We start from the raw sequence: 24481 nt of genomic DNA on the forward strand, positions 1-24481 counted from the left end.
ATTTTCTTATTTTGTAACTTTATAAAAAGTTTCTCGTGTGCACGAGATACATGTCTAAAAAAAATTTTTAATTTTTTTTATTACTTTGTAAAAAGTTTCTCGTGCGCACGAGAAACGATCTCGTGCGTCACGAGATACATGTCTAAAAAAAATTTAAAAAATTATACATTTTTTATTTCTAAAAATAGAAAATAAAAAAAATTGTACATTTTTTATTTTATTTTTTTTAGACATGTATCTCGTGCGCACGAGAAAGTTTCTCGTGCGCACAAGATACATGTCTAAAAAAAAATAAAAACAATTATAACATTTATTTTTTTATTTTGTAACTTTATAAAAAGTTTCTCGTGCGCACGAGATACATGTCTAAAAAAAAATTAAAAACATTTTAACATTTTTTATTTTTTTATTTTGTAACTTTATAAAAAGTTTCTCGTGCGCACGAGATACATGTCTAAAAAAATGTTTTTATTTTTTTTATAACTTTATAAAAAGTTTCTCGTGCGCACGAGAAACTTTAGATACATTATAATGTATACAGATACATTAGATACATGTCTAAAAAAAATAGAAAATAAAAAAATTATACATTTTTTATTTTATTTTTTTTAGACATGTATCTTGTGCGCACGAGAAACTTTCTCGTGCGCACGAGATACATGTCTAAACATTTTTTTTTTAAATTATAACATTTTTAATTTTTTTATTTTGTAACTTTATAAAAAGTTTCTCGTGCGCACGAGATACATGTCTAAAAAAAATAGAAAATAAAAAAATTATACATTTTTTATTTTATTTTTTTTAGACATGTATCTCGTGCGCACGAGAAAGTTTCTCGTGCGCACGAGATACATGTCTAAAAATTTTTTTTTTAAATTATAACATTTTTAATTTTTTTATTTTGTAACTTTATAAAAAGTTTCTCGTGCGCACGAGATACATGTCTAAAAAAAAATTTTTATTTTTTTTTATAACTTTATAAAAAGTTTCCCCCATGTCCCTTTAGGGGCTCCATACATAATAAAGAAGGAAAAAGACATATATATAAGTCGCACTGGAGTATAAGTCTCATTTTTTTGGGATATTTATTTGATAAAAGCCAACACCGAGAATAGACATTTGAAAGGCAATTTAAAATAAAGAATAGTGAACAACAGGCTGAATAAGTGTACGTTATATGAGGCATAAATAATAGGGCTGTGGGAAAAAATCGATTCGAATTCAAATCGCGATTCTCACTTTGTGCGATTCAGAATCGATTCTAATTTTTTTTAAATTGATTTTAATTTTTTTATTCTTTTTTTTTAAAATTAATCAATCCAACAAAACAATACACAGCAATACCATAACAATGCAATCCAATTCCAAAATTCCAAGCAACACTCAGAACTGCAATAAACAGCGCAATTGAGAGGAGACACAAACACGACACAGAACAAACCAAAAGTAGTGAAACAAAAATGAATATTATCAACAACAGTATCAATATTAGTTACAATTTCAACATAGCAGTGATTAAAAATCCCTCATTGACATTATCATTAGACATTTATAAAAAAAAAAAAAAAAATGAACAATGTTGTCACAGTGGCTTACACTTGCATCACATCACATAAGCTTGACATCACACTGTGTCCAATATTTTCACAAAGATAAAATAAGTCATATACAAATACGGAAAAAAGGACATTTTAATCTTTTTTTTATTCTTTTTTATTTACATGAAATTTGGTCATCAGAGAAAAAAAGTGCACATGTGTTGGCGTTCACGCTGCTGATCTCTCCTCTCCCCCTTCCAGCGAGCGTTCACGGTGATCGTGGAGGCGTGGGACCAGGACAACAGCACCCACAACAAAGGTGAGATCAATCAATCAATCAATCAATGTTTATTTATATAGCCCTAAATCACAAGTGTCTCAAAGGGCTGCACAAGCCACAACGACATCCTCGGTATGACAACCTCCTCCCTCTACACCAGTGTTTTTCCAACCTTTTTTGAGCCAAGGCACATTTTTTGCGTTGAAAAAAATGCGGAGGCACACCACCAGCAGAAATCATTAAAATAACGAAACTCAGTTGACAGTAAAAAGTCCTTGTCGCAATTGTTGGATATGACTTTAAAGCATAACCAAGCATGCATCAATATAGCTCTTGTCTCAAAGTAGGTGTACTGTCACCACCTGTCACATCACACCCTGACTTATTTGGACTTTTTTGCTGTTTTCCTGTGTGATAGTGTTTTAGCTCTTGTCTTGCGCTCCTATTTTGGTGGCTTTTTCTCTTTTTTTTGGTATTTTCCTGTAGCAGTTTCATGTCTTCCTTTGAGCGATATTCCCCGCATCTACTTTGTTTTAGCAATCAAGAATATTTCAGTTGTTTTTATCCTTCTTTGTGGGTACATTGTTGATTGTCATGTCATGTTCGGATGTACATTGTGTACATTGGTCCACAGTAAGTCTTTGCTGTCGTCCAGCATTCTGTTTTTGTTTACTTCGTAGCCAGTTCAGTTTTAGTTTCGTTCTGCATAGCCTTCCCTAAGCTTCAATGCCTTTTCTTAGCGGCACTCACCTTTTGTATATTGTAGCGTCCCGGAAGAGTTATCGCTGCGAGGGGTTCTGGGTATTTGTTCTGTTGTGTTTATGTTGTGTCACGGTGCGGATGTTCTCCCGAAATGTGTTTGTCATTCTTGTTTGGTGTGGGTTCACAGTGTGGCGCATATTTGTAACAGTGTTAAACTTGTTTATACGGCCACCCTCAGTGTGACCTGTATGGCTGTTGACCAAGTATGGTTTGCATTCACTTAAGCCGTAGATATTATGTGATTGGGCCGGCACGCAAAGGCTGATTGGCGCTTTGTACTTCTCCCTACGTCCGTGTACACAGCGGCGTTTTAAAAAGTCATAAATTTTACTTTTTGAAACCGATACCGATAATTTCCGATATTACATTTGAAAGCATTTATCGGCCGATAATATCGGCAGCCCCATATTATTATGGGACATCTCTAATTGTAACTAACGAGTTTGATGGTAAATGTTCATTTATCCATTCCATGTATAATTTGTACATCTTTCACATTGTTTTCTACATGCAAAGCTATAATTATTCTCTATAAAATGTTTTGTGTCGTGCTGTCAAATGATTACGATCACACTCCTGAAGTTGGATTAATCACGATTAATCACAGGTTATTACTCACTGGCATAGTTTGAATTAAAAGAGCCCAATATCTGGACACAAATGCATCTATGACCTTTTTTTTTTTAAACATTTCACCTCAAAGCACATACAGTAATTTATTAGCTCAAAATCTGGTAAGTTTGATCTAAAGTCCAGTATTTTTATTATTTTGACGTAAAATTTGCCCGTCCGAGTCTCCTCAGTCATCTTGGAACTGATGTACCGGTTAAGGTAAAGGGCATACTTGCCAACCCTGAGACCTCCGATTTCGGGAGGTGGGAGGAGGGGGGTGGGGGTGGGCGTGTTCGGCGTGGGAGGGGGGCGTGGTTGGGGGCGTGGCTAAAAGGGGCGCAGTATATTTACAGCTAGAATTCACCAAGTCAAGTATTTCATATATATATATATATATATATATATAAAACAAATACTTGACGTTCAGTGAATTCTAGCTATATATATATATATATATATATATATATATATATATATATATATATATATATATATATATATATATATATATATACATATATATATATATATATTTATTTATTTATTTATTTTATTATATTTATATATATATATATATATATATATATATATATATATATATAATAATTTTGTTATATATATATATATATATATATATATATATATATATATATATATATATATATATATATATATATATATATATATATATATATATAAAAAATAAATACTTGAATTTCAGTGTTCATTTATTTACACATATACACACACATAACACTCATCTACTCATTGTTGAGTTAAGGGTTGAATTGTCCATCCTTGTTCTATTCTCTGTCACTATTTTTCTAACCATGCTGAACACCCTCTCTGATGATGCATTGATGTGTTGCACGCCCAATGTGCCTGTTCACCTGTGGGATGTTCCAAATAAGTGTTTGATGACTTTATCAGTATTTATTGCCACCTTTCCCAACTTCTTTGTCACGTGTTGCTGGCATCAAATTCTAAAGTTAATGATTGTTTGCAAAAAAAAAAAAAAAAAGTTTATCAGTTTGAACATCAAATATGTTGTCTTTGTAGCATATTCAACTGAATATGGGTTGAAAATTATTTGCAAATCATTGTATTCCGTTTATATTTACATCTAATACAATTTCCCAACTCATATGGAAATGGGGTTTGTAATCAAGGCAGCTGTTTAGGATATGAAACCTGCCCAGGGAGTTGATTAGGTTCCACGTTAGACGTTCCACTGGTGTCAATACCTCATCACACACTTCCTTGGCCCTACATGTTAGTGTAGTGTGGTCTCCTAGCAACCTTTGTGGACAGGTTTCATGTAGCACACACTCCCCCGTCTCCAGTCGCTAAAGAAGGCACAAAAATAAACATATTGTCACTCCAGCGTCGAGCCAAAGTCGTCATTTTGCAAGTTTTGTGCGTTTTGACAGTAGAAGAAGAAGCTTGGGGGCCCAAACTTTTGGCTTCCAAGGGCCAAACAGCGATTTTTTACCATGCAACACCACTATTGAGGACCGTACCCTCATACCAGCTATAATTCATAATAAGTTAGTATGCAACTAAGTATCTTTTATGTTCCTTTTTAACCTCAAAACGTTCAAAACGGTCATTTTCTGCAGATTTTCGCCATTATCGGGTGTTCGTTCTAGATATTTAATCCGATCTTTACCCAGACAGACTAGACGTGTGAAGGATGCTAAATGTCAAGGCGTTTAGGATTTCGTTACAGGATGTGGGCGTAGCGTGGTGACCAAGATTAACTTTCTTTGTAGAGCGTTAAAAAAGTCAAAACTTCACCGTACAGCAGGGCTTTCAAAATTCAAACACTTAAAAAAAAAATATCTGTCAAGCGTCAAGCGAGGGAAACAAAAAAACAAAATGCTGGAACACAGCAAAAACACTTACAAGTAGAGATGTCCGATAATGGCTTTTTTGCCGATATCCGATATTCCGATATTGTCCAACTCTTAATTACCAATTTCGATATCAACCGATACCGATATATACAGTCGTGGAATTAACACATTATTATGCCTCATTTTGTTGTGATGCCCCGCTGGATGCATTAAACAATGTAACAAGGTTTTCCAAAATAAATCAACTCAAGTTATGGAAAAAATTGCCAACATGGCACTGCCATATTTATTATTGAAGTCACAAAGTGGAATTTGGGACATTTGGGGGGGGTAGCGGTGGGTGTATATTGTGGCGTCCCGGAAAAGTTACTGCTGCAAGGGGTTCTGGGTATTTGTTCTGTTGTGTTTATGTTGTGTTACGGTGCGGATGTTCTCCCGAAATGTGTTTGTCATTTTTGATTGGTGTGGGTCGACAGTGTGGCGCATATTTGTAACAATGTTAAAGTTGTTTATACGGCCACCCTCAGTGTGACCTGTATGGCTGTTGACCAAGTATGATTTGCATTCACTTGTGTGTGTGTGTGTTTGTGAAAAGCCGTAGGTATTATGTGACTAGGCTCTCCCTACGTCCGTGTACACAGCGGCGTTTTAAAAAGTCATAAATTGTACTTTTTGAAACCGATATTGATCATTTTGAAACCGATACCGATAATTTCCGATATTACATTTGATCGGCCGATAATATCGGCAGTCCGATGTTATCGGACATCCCTAAACAAAACCAAAACAGACAGCAACAGGGAAATGGACAGACTATGAGTGAAACAAAAACAAAATGCTGGAACACAGCAAAGACACTTACAAGAAAGGTGGAGCAGACGGCGTCCACAAAGTACGTGCGTACTTGAGCTCAGCGAGGAAGGAATCATCAACAGTGAATAATGAATCATGTCCCGACACAACCGATGGTGTTGCAAGCTCGACATTTTAAATAGTGATGATTACAAACAGGAAACGGGTGGGGGGGGAAAGTGCTCGAAGGCAGGTGTGAAGCTGCTGCAGGAAAGGTAAAAACAAGAAGTGAAGAACGACAAAATTAGAGCGCAAGACAGGAACTAAAACTACACCTAGAAAATTGCCAAGAAACTCAAAATAAGGCACGGCGTGGTGTGACTATCAATAGATTTTACCATAAAAAACAAAACAACAAATGGCAGCTCGGTCACTAGAATTTTACTGTAAAATTTACAATTGTAAACTGTATAGAATCACTGTTTTGATGGGGGGTTTTTTATCGTAAAATCTATGGCCATTTTTTTTTTGCAGTGCATTGCTGTAAATCTGATGGTTTTACTGTAAATTTTCTGGCGACGAAGTTGTGACATTTTTAGAGTAAAATCTACTAGAGATGTATGATAATGGCTTTTTTGCCGATATTCCGATATTGTCCAACTCTTAATTACCGATTCCGATATCAACCGATACTGATATATACAGTCGTGGAATTATTAACACAATATTATGCCTAATTTTGTTGTGATTCCCCGCTGGATGCATTAAACAATGTAACAAGGTTTGTGGGGTTGAGGGTGGTGGAGTTTGGTGGTAGCGGGGGGGTGTATTGTAGCGTCCCGGAAGAGTTAGTGCTGCAAGGGGTTCTGGGTATTTGTTCTGTTGTGTTTATGTTGTGTTACGCTGCGGATGTTCTCCCGAAATGTGTTTGTCATTCTTGTTTGGTGTGGGTTCACAGTGTGGCGCATATTTGTAACAGTGTTAAAGTTGTTTATGCGGCCACCCTCAGTGTGACCTGTATGGCTGTTGACCAATTTTGCTTGCATTCACTTGTGTGTGTGAAAAGCCGTAGGTATTATGTGATTGGACCGGCACGCAAAGGCAGTGCCTTTAAGGTTTATTGGCGCTCTGTACTTCTCCCTACGTCCGTGTACCACTCCGTACAGCGGCGTTTTAAAAAGTCATACATTTTACTTTTTGAAACCGATACCGATAATTTCCGATATTACATTTTAAAGCATTTATCGGCCGATAATATCGGCAGCCCGATTTTATCAGACATATCTAATTCTAATTAAACTTTTTCAAAACAGGTTACAGGTTTTTGAATGGAAATGGATAACAAATGTATTTAAAAAAATGTATTCTTAAAAAATAGAACATTTTTAAAAATTTATTCATTTATAATCGAATTTATGAATCGATTTAGAATTGGGATGAATAAGAATCGCTTCGATTATTTTCAAACTTCATCTCTTCTGGTTTCATACTTGCCAACCTTGAGACCTCCGAATTCGGGAGATTGGGGTGGGTGGCGGGGTTTGTAGCGGGGGGGGGGTGTTATTGTAGCGTCCCGGAAGAGTTAGTGCTGCAAGGGATTCTGGGTATTTGTTCTGTTGTGTTTATATTGTGTTACGCTGCGGATGTTCTCCCGAAATGTGTTTGTCATTCTTGTTTGGTGTGGGTTCACAGTGTGGCGCATATTTGTAACAGTGTTAAAGTTGTTTATACGGCCACCCTCAGTGTGACCTGTATGGCAGTTGACCAAGTATGCTTGCATTCACTTTTGTGTGTGAAAAGCCGTAGATATCATGTGATTGGACCGGCACGCAAAGGCAGTGCCTTTAAGGTTTATTGGCGCTCTGTACTTCTCCCTACGTCCGTGTACACAGCGGCATTTTAAAAAGTCATGAATTTACCTTTTTGAAACAGATACCGATAATTTCCGATATTACATTTTAAAGCATTTATCGGCCGAAAATATCGGCAGCCCGATATTATCAGACATATCTAATTCTAATTAAACTTTTTCAAAACAGGTTACAGATTTTTTTTTTTTTATGTATTCTTAAAAAATAGAACATTTTTAAAAATGTATTCATTTATAATCGAATTTATGAATCGATTTAGAATTGGGATGAATAAGAATCGCTTCGATCATTTTCAAACTTCATCTCTACTGGTTTCATACTTGCCAACCTTGAGACCTCCGAATTCGGGAGATTGGGGTGGGTGGCGGGGTTTGTAGCGGGGGGTGTATATTGTAGTGTCCCGGAAGAGTTAGTGCTGCAAGGGGTTCTGGGTATTTGTTCTGTTGTGTTTATGTTGTGTTACGGTGCGGATGTTTTCCCGAAATGTGTTTGTCATTCTTGTTTGGTGTGGGTTCACAGTGTGGCGCATATTTGTAACAGTGTTAAAGTTGTTTATGCGGCCACCCTCAGTGTGACCTGTATGGCTGTTGACCAAGTATAGATGGCATTCACTCGTGTGTATGTGTAAAAGCCGCATATATTATGTGTGTGCTGTTTGTATGGAGGAAAAGCGGACGTGACGACAGGTTGTAGAGGACGCTAAAGGCAGTGCCTTTAAGGCACGCCCCCAATATTGTTGTCCGGGTGGAAATGGGGAGAAATTCGGGTTGCCCCGGGAGATTTTCGGGAGGGGCACTGAAATTCGGGAGTCTCCCGGGAAAATCGGGAGTGTTGGCAAGTATGCCCTACGTCCGTGTTTTAAATAGTCATTCATTTTACTTTTTGAAACCGATACCGAAAATTTCCGACATTTATGGTCCGATAATATCAGCAGTCCGATATTATCGGACATCTCTAAAACCTACTGATTGTTTGACAGTGTAGCCTTGCCATGCCATCATAGAGTGTGCAGCTTGGAAGAGGTCAGTATAAATATGTATTACACTCTGTAGACACCCATTGGCGGGCCGTACGAAACGACAAAACGGGGCCAAATTCGGCCCGCGGGCCCCACTTTGGGCATCCCTGCTTTGGATGTTGGTGTTGTACTGTAAGTGAGCCGTGTGCACGCTCTGCTTCTCAGAAGCGGGACACGTGCCGGGAGTAAAAGCAGAACCAGGCGAGATGTTTCAAAAAGGACACCCGTCAGGTGGCAAAGGATCTTCATCAAGCACCCGCCCGTCGTCTGTCCCCGAGTCTGGTTCCCGCCCTCCTCCCTCTCGCCGCCGTTATATTTAGACTGTGTGAGCATTGCTTCGTTAAGCCATTAATTGCATGCTGCGGATGTCTTTCCTCCCGTGCCGTCCCTTAATTAGCGTCCGAGCAGCTGTCTGACTGCACGGCATGCTGGGATGGGACGGTCCTCACTGCTCCACCGAACGTGGCGTGGATTGTACCCAGCGCCATTGTTCTCCCATTCGGGCCTAATTGCACTCCAGCAATGCGCTTTAGTTCTCCTCGCAGAACTTTGACGACGACAGGGACTACCTTTAGAGTGCAGCTCACCACAAGTAAAATGCGGTCTTTATCAGACTCTAGTACAGGGTACGAGAGTATACATATGTGTGTGTAAATATAAGTACATATGTATATATATATACATATATGTATATACAGTATATAAAGCCTAAACATATATATATTTATCAGTGACGTGCAGTGAGGTTGATGGCTGGTGAGGCACTGACTTCATCACAGTCAGATTTACAAACATATGAACCCTAAAGAGTATCTTATTCACCATTTGATTGGCAGCAGTTAACGGGTTATGTTTAAAAGCTCATACCAGCATTCTTCCCTGCTTGGCGCTCAGCATCAAGGCTTGGAATTAGGGGTTAAATCACCAAAAATTATTCCCGGGCGCGGCGCCGCTGCTGCCCAGTGCTCCCCTCACCTCCCAGGGGGTGAGCAAGGGGATGGGTCAAATGCAGAGGACAAATTTCACGACAAAAAACTTTATTATGGTCTTACCTTTACTTATAAGTGCGGGAACAGTGGTGTCGGTGTTGGAGGAGTTGTGAATGAATGAAATATGAAATCCGTGCTGCAGTCTGCAGGTGTACCTAATGTTGTGTCCCTGCAGTCGTGCACGGCTCCTCCGGCGCGAGCAATGTTGTTTTTGCACTTTTTGGCTTCTTGTTAAGTGACTTTTTTTGGGTGGATTCAGTCTTGCACGTGGAGGGTTTGGGTGTGGGCTTTGGTTGGTGTGGCGCTCCCGTCGGGGGGTGCAGTCTGCAGCGGAGGTGCATTAACCGGCACCAGGAGGCGGGATCACGCGAGCCTCACACAGTGCGTCTTCGCAGCTGTTTTATGATCGCTCAGCACAAGAAATTCGTTACACACATACAGTTGTTGACAAAATACACTGTACATTATATACCTCAGCTAACTAAACTATGGAAATGTATAATATAATTCATATAGCAATACGGTCTCACTGCACAGCAGGCCAGCAGTTAGCCGAGTAATTGCGCAATCCACGTTGAGGCACTGAGTGACGTGCCTCAACTGGCTGCTGATCACTGCACCGTCTCTTCTCGGTATTTGAACGGCAAATGTGAAAATTCAGCGATTTTGAATAAAAATAATCTAAAACTGGTGAAGTTGAATGGAAAATAACTTTATAGTATAATCACTGGATACATATAACAATTTAATTAATTTTTTTTCTTTTTACATTTTTTTTCTTTCCATGATGGCAGGTGAGGCCCCGCCTCACCTGCCTCTAGTGACTGCACGTCACTGATATATATATATATATATATATATATATATATATATATATATATATATATATATATATATATATATATATATATGTCTTAATAAGTCTCCTGACGATTGAGGGTACCCCCCCTCATGAAACAGGCCTGTAGAGATGAAATAGTCTTGTGATTTTTTTTCCCACACATACATATATATATATATATATATATATATATATATATATATATATATATATATATATATATATATATATATTAGGGGTGTAACGGTACGTGTATTTGTATTAAACCGTTTCGGTACGGGGGTTCCGGTTCAGTTCGGAGGTGTACCGAACGAGTTTCCACACGGACATATTAAGTAGCGTAACGCACGTTGTGTAAACAATGCACACCGAGGCACAACACACGGCATGCTAGCAGCTAACGGGCTACGATAGACTGACCATACGTCCTCTTTTCACCGGACATGTCCTCTTTTGCGGAGCTGTCAGGGCGGAGTTTCTTAAATGCCTCAAATGTCCGGCATTTTGAGTTAAGGTTGCGTGTATTTTCAATGTTCAAACCCCGTTTCCACATGAGTTGGGAAATTGTGTTAGATGTAAATATAAACGGAATACAATGATTTGCAAATCCTTTTCAACCCATATTCAGTTGAATGTGCTACAAAGACAACATATTTGATGTTTTTGCAAATAATCATTAACTTTAGAATTTGATGCCAGCAACACGTGACAAAGAAGTTGGGAAAGGTGGCAATAAATACTGATAAAGTTGAGGAATGCTCATCAAACACTTATTTGGAACATCCCACAGGTGAACAGGCAAATTGGGAACAGGTGGGTGCCATGATTGGGTATAAAAGCAGCTTCCATGAAATGCTCAGTCATTCACAAACAAGGATGGGGCGAGGGTCACCACTTTGTCAACAAATGCGTGAGCAAATTGTTGAACAGTTTAAGAAAAACCTTTCTCAACCAGCTATTGCAAGGAATTTAGGGATTTCACCATCTACGCTCCGTAATATCATCAAAGGGTTCAGAGAATCTGGAGAAATCACTGCACGTAAGCAGCTAAGCCCGTGACCTTCGATCCCTCAGGCTGTACTGCATCAACAAGCGACATCAGTGTGTAAAGGATATCACCACATGGGCTCAGGAACACTTCAGAAACCCACTGTCAGTAACTACAGTTGGTCGCTACATCTGTAAGTGCAAGTTAAAACTCTCCTATGCAAGGCGAAAACCGTTTATCAACAACACCCAGAAACGCCGTCGGCTTCGCTGGGCCTGAGCTCATCTAAGATGGACTGATACAAAGTGGAAAAGTGTTTGGGTCTGACGAGTCCACATTTCAAATTGTTTTTGGAAACTGTGGACGTCGTGTCCTCCGGACCAAAGAGGAAAAGAACCATCTGGATTGTTATAGGCGCAAAGTTGAAAAGCCAGCATGTGTGATGGTATGGGGGTGTATTAGTGCCCAAGACATGGGTAACTTACACATCTGTGAAGGCGCCATTAATGCTGAAAGGTACTTACAGGTTTTGGAGCAACATATGTTGCCATCCAAGCAACGTTACCATGGACGCCCCTGCTTATTTCAGCAAGACAATGCCAAGCCACGTGTTACATCAACGTGGCTTAATAGTAAAAGAGTGTGGGTACTAGACGGGCCTGCCTGTAGTCCAGACCTGTCTCCCATTGAAAATGTGTGGCGCATTATGAAGCCTAAAATAGCACAACGGAGACCCCCGGACTGTTGAACAACTTAAGCTGTACATCAAGCAAGAATGGGAAAGAATTTCACCTGAGAAGCTTAAAAAATGTGTCTTCTCAGTTCCCAAACGTTTACTGAGTGTTGTTAAAAGGAAAGGCCATGTAACACAGTGGTGAACATGCCCTTTCCCAACTTCTTTGTCACGTGTTGCAGCCATGAAATTCTAAGTTAATTATTATTTGCAAAAAAAAAATAAAGTTGATGAGTTTGAACATCAAATATCTTGTCTTTGTAGTGCATTCAATTGAATATGGGTTGAAAAGGATTTGCAAATCATTGTATTCCGTTTATATTTACATCTAACACAATTTCCCAACTCATATGGAAACGGGGTTTGTACGTTCAGGGTTAAAAAGGGGTTAAAAACAAAACAAATTGTGCGAGCAGCAGCATTGGTGAGGGAGGGGCAGAGACAGAGAGAGAGAGAGAGTTATGATAAACGCGCATGCGTCACCAGGCTCTACTTTTTATCCATAGATTTATCACATTTAATTTTTATTATCTATAGCAGGGGTGTCAAAAGTGTGCCCCGGAGGCCATTTGCGGCCCACAGCTAATGTTTTAAAGGCCCACGGCACATTCTAAAAAATACTATTAAAATAAACAAAAACATAACAAAAGTGAAATAAAAAAGCTTAAAGGTTAAATGTAATTCAGAAAAAATTGCAATGTTGACTAATAAAACAAAGCTGTTTTTTTTTTCCTTTCAAACTGTCATTGCTCAAAACATAATATTGAATCAAAATCAATGTTATTATGAATTATTGACCTATCCAAGGTTCACATTACTTCACATCAAATATTCCACTAAGAAAAATATTTTTGGTGGAAGATTTTGCAAATTTGGTAAATAAATAACCCAAAAATGTATATGTTGTTGTTTTCTTACTGTACCGAAAATGAACCGAACCGTGACCTCTAAACCGAGGTACGTACCGAACCAACATGTTTGTGTACCGTTACACCCCTAATACAGTGTTTTTCAACCTTTTTTGAGCCAAGGCACATTTTTTGCGTTGAAAAAATCCGGAGGCACACCAACAGCAGAAATCAATAAAAAACTAAACTCAGTTGACAGTAAAAAGTCGTTGTCGCAATTGTTGGGTATGACTTTAAAGCATAACCAAGCATGCATCAATATAGCTCTTGTCTCAAAGTAGGTGTACTGTCACCACCTGTCACATCACACCCTGACTTATTTTGAGTTTTTTTGCTGTTTTCCTGTGTGTAGTGTTTTAGTTCTTGTCTTGCGCTCCTATTTTGGTGGCTTTTTCTCTTTTTTTGGTATTTTCCTTTAGCAGTTTCATGTCTTCCTTTGAGCGATATTTCCCGCACCTATTTTGTTTTAGCAATCAAGACTATTTCAGTCGTTTGTATCCTTCTTTGAGGGGACATTGTTGATTGTCATGTCATGTTCGAATGTACAATGTGGACGCCGTCTCTGCTTCACAGTACGTAAGTCTTTGCTGTCGTCCAGCATTCTGTTTTTGTTTACTTTGTAGCCAGTTCAGTTTTAGTTTCGTTCCGCATAGCCTTCCCTAAGCTTCAATGCCTTTTCTTAGGGGCACTCACCTTTTTGTTTATTTTTGGTTTAAGCATTAGACTCCTTTTTACCTGCACACTGCCTCCCGCTGTTTCCGACATCTACAAAGCAATTAGCTACCACCTGATATGGAAGAGTATTACACGGTTACTCTGCCGAGCTCTAGACAGCACCGACACTCAACAACATCACATCATTTGCAGACTATAATTACTGCTTTGCAAAAACTATTTTTAACCCAAATAGGTGAAATTAGATGATCTCCCACGGCACTAGTGTGCCGCGGCACAGTGGTTGAAAAACACTGCCCTAATATATATATACATATATATATATACATATATGTGTGTATATATATATATATATATATATATATATATATATATATATATATATATATATATATATATATATATATATATATCCATACATACATACATACAGTATATATTAGAGATGCGCGGATAGGCAATTATTTCATCCGCAACCGCATCACAAAAGTCGTCAACCATCCGCATCCACCCGAACTAACATTTAATCAAAACCGCACCTGCCTGCACCCGCCCGTTGTTATATATCTAATATAGACGATGCAAGGCATTAGTGAGGTTATAAAGCTTTTGCCTGTTAAAGAAAGGAGACTGATCCAATGTAGCAGAGACATTCAATGCGTGCCACGCTGTCACGGCCCAGACGCACACCAGTGCGCAATCATCTGGGAGCCGCGCTGAGCGCACCTCCAAGCGCGCTCGCGCCACTCAAACTGCTGCAGGCAGCTGCGTTCTATCTTGTTTTAACATCCTGTGGCACTCTTCTGGGATCGCGGCGGACGAAACTGCTCATGCTCAGGGTGTTTGTGGAGGTTCGGGGTTTTGCACAAATGTGATGCTCCATGTTAGATGTCCCGGTTTTGTGACTGTCGTAGACATAAACAGCGTCGCAGCTCTTGCAAATCACGTAGCCAGCATTACTATCATCCTGATTTACAACCTCATAAAAACGAGTCCACGCTGAACTTTTCTGGCCTTTTCTTCCCCTGGTCTTTAGTATTCCCTTTTTTAGTTTGTCGCGTACCACGTTTGCTGCCGGCGTTGCCATCTCTTTTTTTTTCTTCTTCTTCTGTTGTGGCATATGCTGCAGGTGCCTGCTCGTTTTTCGTATGTGGGTAACAACATTTAACTATGTATATATATTTCCGAATTGGTTTAACTGCCACCCGCCTGAATCTATTTAAAATCAAATTTTTTTTAATGTCAACCGCCCGACCCGACCCGCGGATAAAATCTAATTTTTTTTTATTTCAACCGCCCGACCCGCGGATAATCCGCGGACTCCGCGGTTGTGTCCGCAAACCGCGCATCTCTAGTATATATACATGTGTTCGATCTTTCAATAACAATGTTGCTACAGTTTGGTTATTATACAGGTTCCAGAATGTAAAAGGTTTTTGAATACATTTTTAAAGTGATTTAGAGGTAGAATTCATTGCTAACATTAGCTGCATTGTTAGCTACCAAGAACGAGATGATTTTAGTATGTTAGAAAGCGAAAAAAAACTACAAAAACTTTTGTCTTGTTGTCTCTCATAATGATTGTGAACAATAGGCAAAATTGCCCAAAAGGTGAAGTTCCCCTTTAAGACTAAAACATCAGATTTGGTCTGGGTTAAACCTAACTCAGCTTGGGTGGAAACGTGGCTTTTGACAGCCTCACATCAGGTGATTAGAACGTGCCAAGGTAGTCGCGGCGGACGCTTCCCGACTAGACCGACCGGCGTCCACGTCGACTCCTCGCCAGGCCCCAGCTTTGTGCACCTTCAAGACTACGGACTGCCAGACAGCTTCATTGGCTTCTGGGATACTTTATATCATTTCTTGTTCCCGCGGGGAGACGCTCGCTACTGACTTGTCTGCCGGAGCGGAAAGGTTTGGCCAGAATTTGAGGAATGTGTTCATCTGCGGCAAGAAAAAAGTTTTATGAATCGACGAATCTTGACGCAAGGACAAACCAATGCTCCTAATTGGCACTGAGATGAACATTTGTCCATCCTGGTCTCTGCAACAGAACAGTCAGCACCTCCGGTACAAACAATCGTCACAAAGCCTTCATAGTCCGAGAGCTAATGTCCTTCTTGGAATGCGGCCGGAGTTCTTCATGAGCAAATCTGAGGAGCACCGAGGCTTGTTGAACAGTTTTACGTTGCACTGGTAGGGCGTGAAGGGACCTACTGAGGTCAGACTGAGGTCACTTTTGGGATACTTAGGACATACACTGGTTTAAATGTAACTTAGATATTGGGTTTCACTATGTAAAGCCTTTTGAGTCACTAGAGAAAAGCGCTATATAAAAATATTTCACTTCACTTCACTCACCCTAGGAGTAGTCGTAGGAGTGGGTATTTCTTATGGGTACCGTACGAATTACCCAGCAAGCACAAGACATTGAAACAACGTTGAGAACTTGTTGAATTAGGTCCGGACGTTGAGCAACTCAAACCTAACATTGAAACAACATGCTTTTTGACGACGTTTAATCAATGTTGTGTTCTGATGTTGATTTGACCATTGAAATTTGGTCATGTCCCAACCAATATTCCACAACGAAAAAACAACATTGAAACAACATGCTTTTTGATGACGTTTAATCAATGTTGGGTTCTGACGTTAATTTGACAATTGGAATTTGGTCATTTCCCACCCAATATTTCACAACACACAAACAACATTGAAACAACATGCTTTTTGACGACGCTTAATCAATGTTGGGTTCTGACGTTGATTTTACCATTGAATTTTGGTAATTTCCCAACCAATATTCCACAACGAAAAAACAACGTTGAAACAACATGCTTTTGGACAACGTCTATTCAATGTCAGCTTGTGACTTTGATGTGACCATTGAAATTTGGTCATTTACCAACCAATATTCTACAACACAAATACAACGTTGAAACAACATGCTCTTTGACAACGCTTAATCAATGTTGGGTTCTGATGTTGATTTGACCATTGAATTTTGGTCAATTTCCAACCAATATTCTACAAAACAAATTTAACGTTGAAACAACATGCTTTTTGACAACGTTTAATCAATGTTGGGTTCTGACGTTGATTTGACCATTGAAATTTGGTCATTTCCCAAGCAATATTCTACAACACAAGTACAACGTTGAAACAACATGATTTTTGACGACGTTTAATCAATGTTGGGTTCTGATGTTTATTTGACCTTTGAAATTTGATAACTTCCCAACCAACATTCTACAAAACAAACCTAACATTGAAACAACATGCTTTTTGACGACGCTTAATCAATGTTGGGTTCTGACGTTGGTTTTACCATTGAAATTTGGTCATTTCCCAAACAATATTTTACAACACAAATACAACGTTGAAACAACATGCTTTTTGACGAAACTAAGTCAATGTTGGATTCTGACGTTGATTTTACCATTGAATTTTGGTCATTTCCCAACCAATATTCCACAACGAAAAAACAACGTTGAAACAACATGCTTTTGGACAACGTCTATTCAATGTCAGGTTGTGACTTTGTTTTGACCATTGAAATTTGGTCATTTAACAACCAATATTCTACAATACAAATACAACATTGAAACAACATGCTCTTTGACAACGTTTATTCAATGTCAGGTTCTGACGTTGATTTGACCATTGAAATTTGGTGAATTTCCCACCAATATTCTACAAAACAAATTTAACGTTGAAACAACATGCTTTTTGACGACGCTTAACCAATGTTGGGTTCTGACGTTGATTCGACCATTGAAATTTGGTCATTTCCCAACCAATATTCTACAACACAAATACAACATTGAAAACAACATGCTTTTTGATGACGTTTAATCAATGTTGGGTTCTGACGTTGATTTGACCATTGGAATTTGATAACTTCCCAACCAACATTCTACAAAACAAACCTAACATTGAAACAACATGCTTTTTGACGACGCTTAATCAATGTTGGGTTCTGACGTTGATTTGACCATTGAAATTTGGTCATTTCCCAAACAATATTTTACAACACAAATACAACGTTGAAACAACATGCTTTTTGACGAAACTAAGTCAATGTTGGATTCTGACGTTGATTTTACCATTGAAATTTGGTCATTTCCCAACCAATATTCCACAACGAAAAAACAACGTTGAAACAACATGCTTTTGGACAACGTCTATTCAATGTCAGGTTGTGACTTTGATTTGACCATTGAAATTTGGTCATTTACCAACCAATATTCTACAACACAAATACAATGTTGAAACAACATGCTTTTTGACGACGTTTATTCAATGTCAGGTTCTGACGTTGATTTGACCATTGAAATTTGGTCAATTTCCAACCAATATTCTACAAAACAAATTTAACGTTAAAACAACATGCTTTTTGACGACGCTTAACCAATGTTGGGTTCTGAGCTTGATTTGACCATTGAAATTTGGTCAGGTCCCAACCAATATTCTACAACACAAATACAACGTTGAAAAAACATGCTTTTTGGCGACACTAAATCAATGTTGGGTCCTGAGGTTGATTTTACCATTGAATTTTGGTCATTTTCCAACCAATATTCCACAACCAAAAAACAACGTTGAAACAGCATGCTTTTTGACAACGTTTATTCATTGTTGTGTTCTGATGTTGATTTGACCATTGACATTTGGTCATGTGCCAACCAATATTCTACAACACAAACACAACATTGAAACAACATGCTTTTTGATGACGTTTTATCAATGTTGGGTTCTGACGTTGATTTGACCATTGAAATCTGATAACTTCCCAACCAACATTCTACAAAACAAACCTAACATTGAAACAACATGCTTTTTGACGACGCTTAATCAATGTTGGGTTCTGACGTTGATTTTACCATTGAAATTTGGTCATTTCCCAACCAATATTCCACAACGAAAAAACAACGTTGAAAAAAACATGCTTTTGGACAACGTCTATTCAATGTCAGGTTGTGACGTTGATTTGACCATTGAAATTTGGTCATTTACCAACCAATATTCTACAACACAAACACAACGTTGAAACAACATGCTTTTTGACAATGTTCATTCAATATCAGGTTCTGACGTTGATTTGACCATTGAAATTTGGTCATTTCCCAACCAATATTTTACAATACAAATACAACATTGAAACAACATGCTCTTTGACAACGTTTAATCAATGTTGGGTTCTGACGTTGATTTGACCATTGAATTTTGGTAATTTTCCAACCAATATTCTACAACACAAACACAACGTTGAAACAACATGCTTTTTGACGACGTTTATTCAATGTCAGGTTCTGACGTTGATTTGACCATTGAAATTTGGTCATTTCCCAACCAATATTCTACAAAACAAATTTAACGTTGAAACAACATGCTTTTTGACGACACTTAACCAATGTTGGGTTCTGACGTTGATTTGACCATTGAAATTTGGTCATTTCCCAAGCAATATTCTACAACACAAATACAATGTTGAAACAACATGCTTTTTGACGACGTTTAATCAATGTCGGGTTCTGATGTTGATTAGACCATTGAAATTTGGTCATGTCCCAACCAATATTCCACAACGAAAAAACAACATTGAAACAACATGCTTTTTGACGATGCTTAATCAATATTGGGTTCTGACGTTGATTTGACCATTGAAGTTTGGTCATTTCCCAACCAATATTCTACAACACAAATACAACGTTGAAACAACATGCTTTTTGACAACGTTTAATCAATGTTGGGTTCTGACGTTGATTTGACCATTGAAGTTTGGTCACTTACCAACCAACATTCTACAACACAAACACAACGTTGAAACAACATGCTTTTTGACGACGTTTAATCAATGTCAGGTTCTGACGTTGATTTGACCATTGAAATTTGGTCATTTCCCAACCAATATTCTACAAAACAAATTTAACGTTGAAACAACATGCTTTTTGACGACGCTTAACCAATGTTGGGTTCCGACGTTGATTCGACCATTGAAATTTGGTGATATCCAAACCAATATTCTACAACACAAATACAACGTTGAAACAACATTATTTTTGGCGACTTTGTCAGCTTGTGACGTTGATTTGACCATTGAAATTTGGTCAGGTCCCAACCAATATTCTACAACACAAATACAACGTTGAAACAACATGCTTTTTGGCGACACTAAATCAATGTTGGGTCCTGAGGTTGATTTTACCATTGAATTTTGGCCATTTCCCAACCAATATTCCACAACGAAAAAACAACGTTGAAACAACATGCTTTTTGACAACGTTTATTCAATGTCGGGTTGTGACTTTGATTTGACCATTGGAATTTGGTCATTTACCAACCAATATTCTACAACACAAATACAACGTTGATACAACATACTTTTTGACGACGTTTATTCAATGTCAGGTTGTGACATTGAAATTTGGTCATTTCCCAAAGTGGGTCCAACGTTAAACATCAACGTTGTCTCAGTTTACAAACACAACTATCTTGCAACGTTGTTTCAAAGTCTGTTTCAAAGGACATGTACGTATAATCAACGTTGTATCAATGTCTACTCCCGGGTACCGATTCACGTTAGCTCAAACGGCATCATGTTGTGATACCTCTGTACGAAGCATACCTGATAGAACGCGCTCAAAAGTAAGGGTCCACTTATCAAAATGGGCTAGTTTGATGCTAACTTACATTGAACATGCTATATACTGTACATGCTACCAATTAGCATTAGCTATTTTGCATGGCGACTTCCACACCACCACGTTTAGTAATCAAAACTAAACTAACAAGCACGTCATGAATTGATTAACATGGACCCCGACTTAAACAAGTTGAAAAACTTATTCGGGTGTTACCATTGAGTGGTCAATTGTACGAAATATGTACTGTACTGTGCAATCTACTAATACAAGTTTCAATCAATCAATCAAAGTCACAATCTAACAGTTGGTGGGTAATAAATACAACTGAGATCCTAATACCAGCATGTGCAAACTAAAATTGTGTGAACTATTACAGACATCACACATGGGACGGTTTAGTAAGTGAGAATTGTTTTAGTTGTATTGCAAAACTTACAAACGTCGCTTGGATTGAAGAATGAAGAATCCATACGAGTAGAAACACTATGGACGGCGAGAAGACTTCGACTAAATGCACTAAAAAGAAGAACACCTGCAGCGAGGCAACTCGTCCGAAAGATGGCGCCATTGCACAAACAATAAAACACCCTCTCTGTGTAATTGCTTGTTTTTTTGTTTGTTTTTTCAAACTATTTTTATCGAACAAAAACCCATAAATCAGCCGCTGGGTTCAAAGTGAAGGGGAAAAAAGTGGCCTCTCTTTTAATACATACATATGTTTTATGCAATTGCAATAGTACACAATAACTAAACAAAAGCCCTCAAAGTCCTCCTGTGTCCAGGATATTATTCCCTGATTTTGTAAACATGAAAAATGATACATACTTTCAAGTCAAGTCAAGTCAAGTCAACTTTATTTATATAGCACGTTTACGACAACTTTTAAATTGAACCAAAGTGCTTTACAGGTTAAAAAAGCATAGAGCAAAAAACAAAAACAAAACACAAAAAATAATAAAATAAAATAAAATAAAATAAAATAAAAGGAAATATCGACCTAATCACTATAGTAGTGTTCATATACTCATACTATGAATTTACCATGAATTGATTAACGTGGACCCCGACTTTAACAAGTTGAAAAACTTATTGGCGTGTTACCATTGAGTGGTCAATTGTACGGAATATGTACTGTACTGTGCAATCTACTAATACAAGTCTCAATTAGGGATGTCCCGATCCGATATTTGGATCGGATCGGCTGCCGATATTTGCCAAAAATTGCGTATCGGCAAGGCATGGGAAAATGCCGATCCAGATCCAGTTTTAAAAAAAACTACGGTCCGTGTTTTCCAACGCACCGATTTAAATAATACATTCCACCTTTCTGCTGCTCTGTAATTTCCGTTCCGCATTTTCCAGCACACCTTCAACACATCCACAATTCTCACGCAGTTGCTTTTAGCTGCTGGCATTACACGACAGGCTCTTCTCACTCTTTCCTGTGTCTCCCTCTCACAGACAGCAAGTGCACCTTCTTACACACGTCACATACTGTCACATCATACGTCACATACTGTCACGTCATACGTCACATACGTATACGTCCTCCCCGAGCAGAGAGGTAGCAGCATGGCTAACATTAGCTGTGATGCTAGCGCAGCCGTGCGAGCAACGCTCCCTCTAAGGTGCTCGCCTGTGCAATTGCGCACTGTTTAAGCGTCCTCTGCGCATAGCAAATCTATGCCACGCACAAAATCAAATAAAAAAATAAGCGCATAACAATTTTCGACACACGGACACGACAGAGAAAACAGTTTTCGTCATCATTGTTCAAATATTGTGACGTCTGTCGAGACGCTTATCTCCATTCGGTGCCACACTTCCACACCATCAAAATGCCCAGGCAAAAATTTCCACATCAACACCGTATGAAAAAATTAGTGATTTTTTTAGTTGTGATTTTCTTCTCTGCATGAAAGTTTAAAAGTAGCATATATTAATGCAGTATGAAGAAGAATGTTTTAATGTAGACATGCAAGCCTTGAAAGAAAATTTTGAAAATCAAGACTACATTTCCTGCAAATGGGTGCATTTCTACCCTATATTTTAACTTTAGATTTATTCTCATATCAAACTCTTTTGGCTGTCTTTTTGACACTTACATCCGGCGCCCCCCTCCACACCCTGGATTATAAATAATGTAAATAATTCAATGTGATTATCTTGTGTGATGACTGTATTATGATGATAGTATATATCTGATAGTATATATCTGTATCATGAATCAATTTAAGTGGACTCTGACTCAAACAAGTTGAAAAACTTATTGGGGTGTTACCATTTAGTGGTCAATTGTACGGAATATGTACTTCACTGTGCAACCTACTAATAAAAGTCTCAATCAATCAATCAAAACACATAGAATCATCATACTGCTGTGATTATATGCATCAAATGTTCATTCAAGGCTAAGGCAAAATATCCAGATATATATCGTGTATCGCAATATGGCCTTAAAATATCGCGATATTAAAAAAAGGCCATATCGCCCAGCCCTAGTTCAATGATGCCATTTCTGTTTGTCATGTATAATTTTGTCTATTTTGTGTTTATCCTTGAATAAACAGGTCAGTTTCTTGTTACCAACCATTGTGTATTATTCAAACTCCCCTAATTCAGCTGGCTAGTTGTTATCAAGAGTACTAAAACCCTTTTCAACATGATGCTGACAACTAAGTAGGCTAAATAACTTTAAACTTTAATACATGCTCGGATAGGCCAGTATCGGTCAGTATCGGTATCGGATCGGAAATGCAAAAACAATATCGGTATCGGATCGGAAGTGCAAAAACCTGGATCGGGACATCCCTAGTCTCAATCAATCAATCAAAGTCACAATCTAACAGCTGGTGGGTAATAATCAGAGGTGGGTAGAGTAGCCAGAAATTGTACTCAAGTAAGAGTACTGTTACTTTAGAGATTTATTACTCAAGTAAAAGTAAGGAGTAGTCACCCAAATATTTACTTGAGTAAAAGTAAAAAGTATGTTGTGAAAAAACTACTCAAGTACTGAGTAACATATACACATATATATATATATATATATATATATATATATATATATATATATATATATATATATATATATATATATATATATATATATATATATACATATATGCATATATATATATATATACAGTATATATATACACACACACATATATATATATATATATATATATATATATATATATATATATACACTTATATATATATACACATATATATATACATACATTGATATATACAGTATATAATTTATATTTATTTATTTTGCCGTTTTTGTTTACATGTTAAAGGTGTTTTTATGAATATACATGCATGTTTAACACATAGATTTCTTTCTTTCATGTTGACAAGAATATAAGTTGGTGTATTACCTGATTCTGATGACTTGCATTGATTGTAATCAGACAGTAGTGATGATAACGTCCACGTTTTCAAATGGAGGAGAAAAATAGTTCCTCCTTTCTGTCTAATACAGGGGTCGGCAACCCAAAATGTTGAAAGAGCCATATTGGACCAAAAATACAAAAACAAATCTGTCTGGAGCCGCAAAAAATTAAAAGCCATATTACATACAGATAGTGTGTCATGAGATATAAATTGAATTAATATGACTTAAAGGAAACTAAATGACCTCAAATATAGCTACAATTGAGGCATAATGATGCAATATGTACATATAGCTAGCCTAAATAGCATGTTAGCATCGATTAGCTCGCAGTCATGCAGTGACCAAATATGTCTGATTAGCACTCCACACAAGTCAATAACATCAACAAAACTCACCTTTGTGGATTCATGCACAACGTTAAAAGTTTGGTGGACAACATGAGACAGAAAAAGATGTGGCATAAAAGACGTCCTAGAAAGTCGGAGAAAGTTATACATGTAAACAAACTAAGATGAGTTCAAGGACTGCCAAAATTAGTAGGACAAAACGGCGCTCGCCAAATACTCTA

General features: G+C 37.8%; 1 protein-coding gene across 2 annotated transcripts in view; it reads left to right on the forward strand.

Annotated features, from left to right (window-relative positions):
• LOC133623952 (protein jagged-2-like) overlaps window positions 1–24481 on the forward strand; it is a 150938-nt gene that overhangs the window by 59548 nt on the left and 66909 nt on the right. For both annotated transcript variants that reach the window (XM_072916239.1, XM_072916240.1), the window contains exon 3: window positions 1800–1857. In XM_072916239.1, the coding sequence (XP_072772340.1) occupies window positions 1800–1857 (58 nt within the window). The remainder of the gene's footprint in view (window positions 1–1799; window positions 1858–24481) is intronic.

The sequence above is a fragment of the Nerophis lumbriciformis genome, linkage group LG26 (genome assembly GCF_033978685.3).
Source record: "Nerophis lumbriciformis linkage group LG26, RoL_Nlum_v2.1, whole genome shotgun sequence".
NCBI classification, from domain to species: Eukaryota; Metazoa; Chordata; class Actinopteri; order Syngnathiformes; family Syngnathidae; genus Nerophis; species Nerophis lumbriciformis.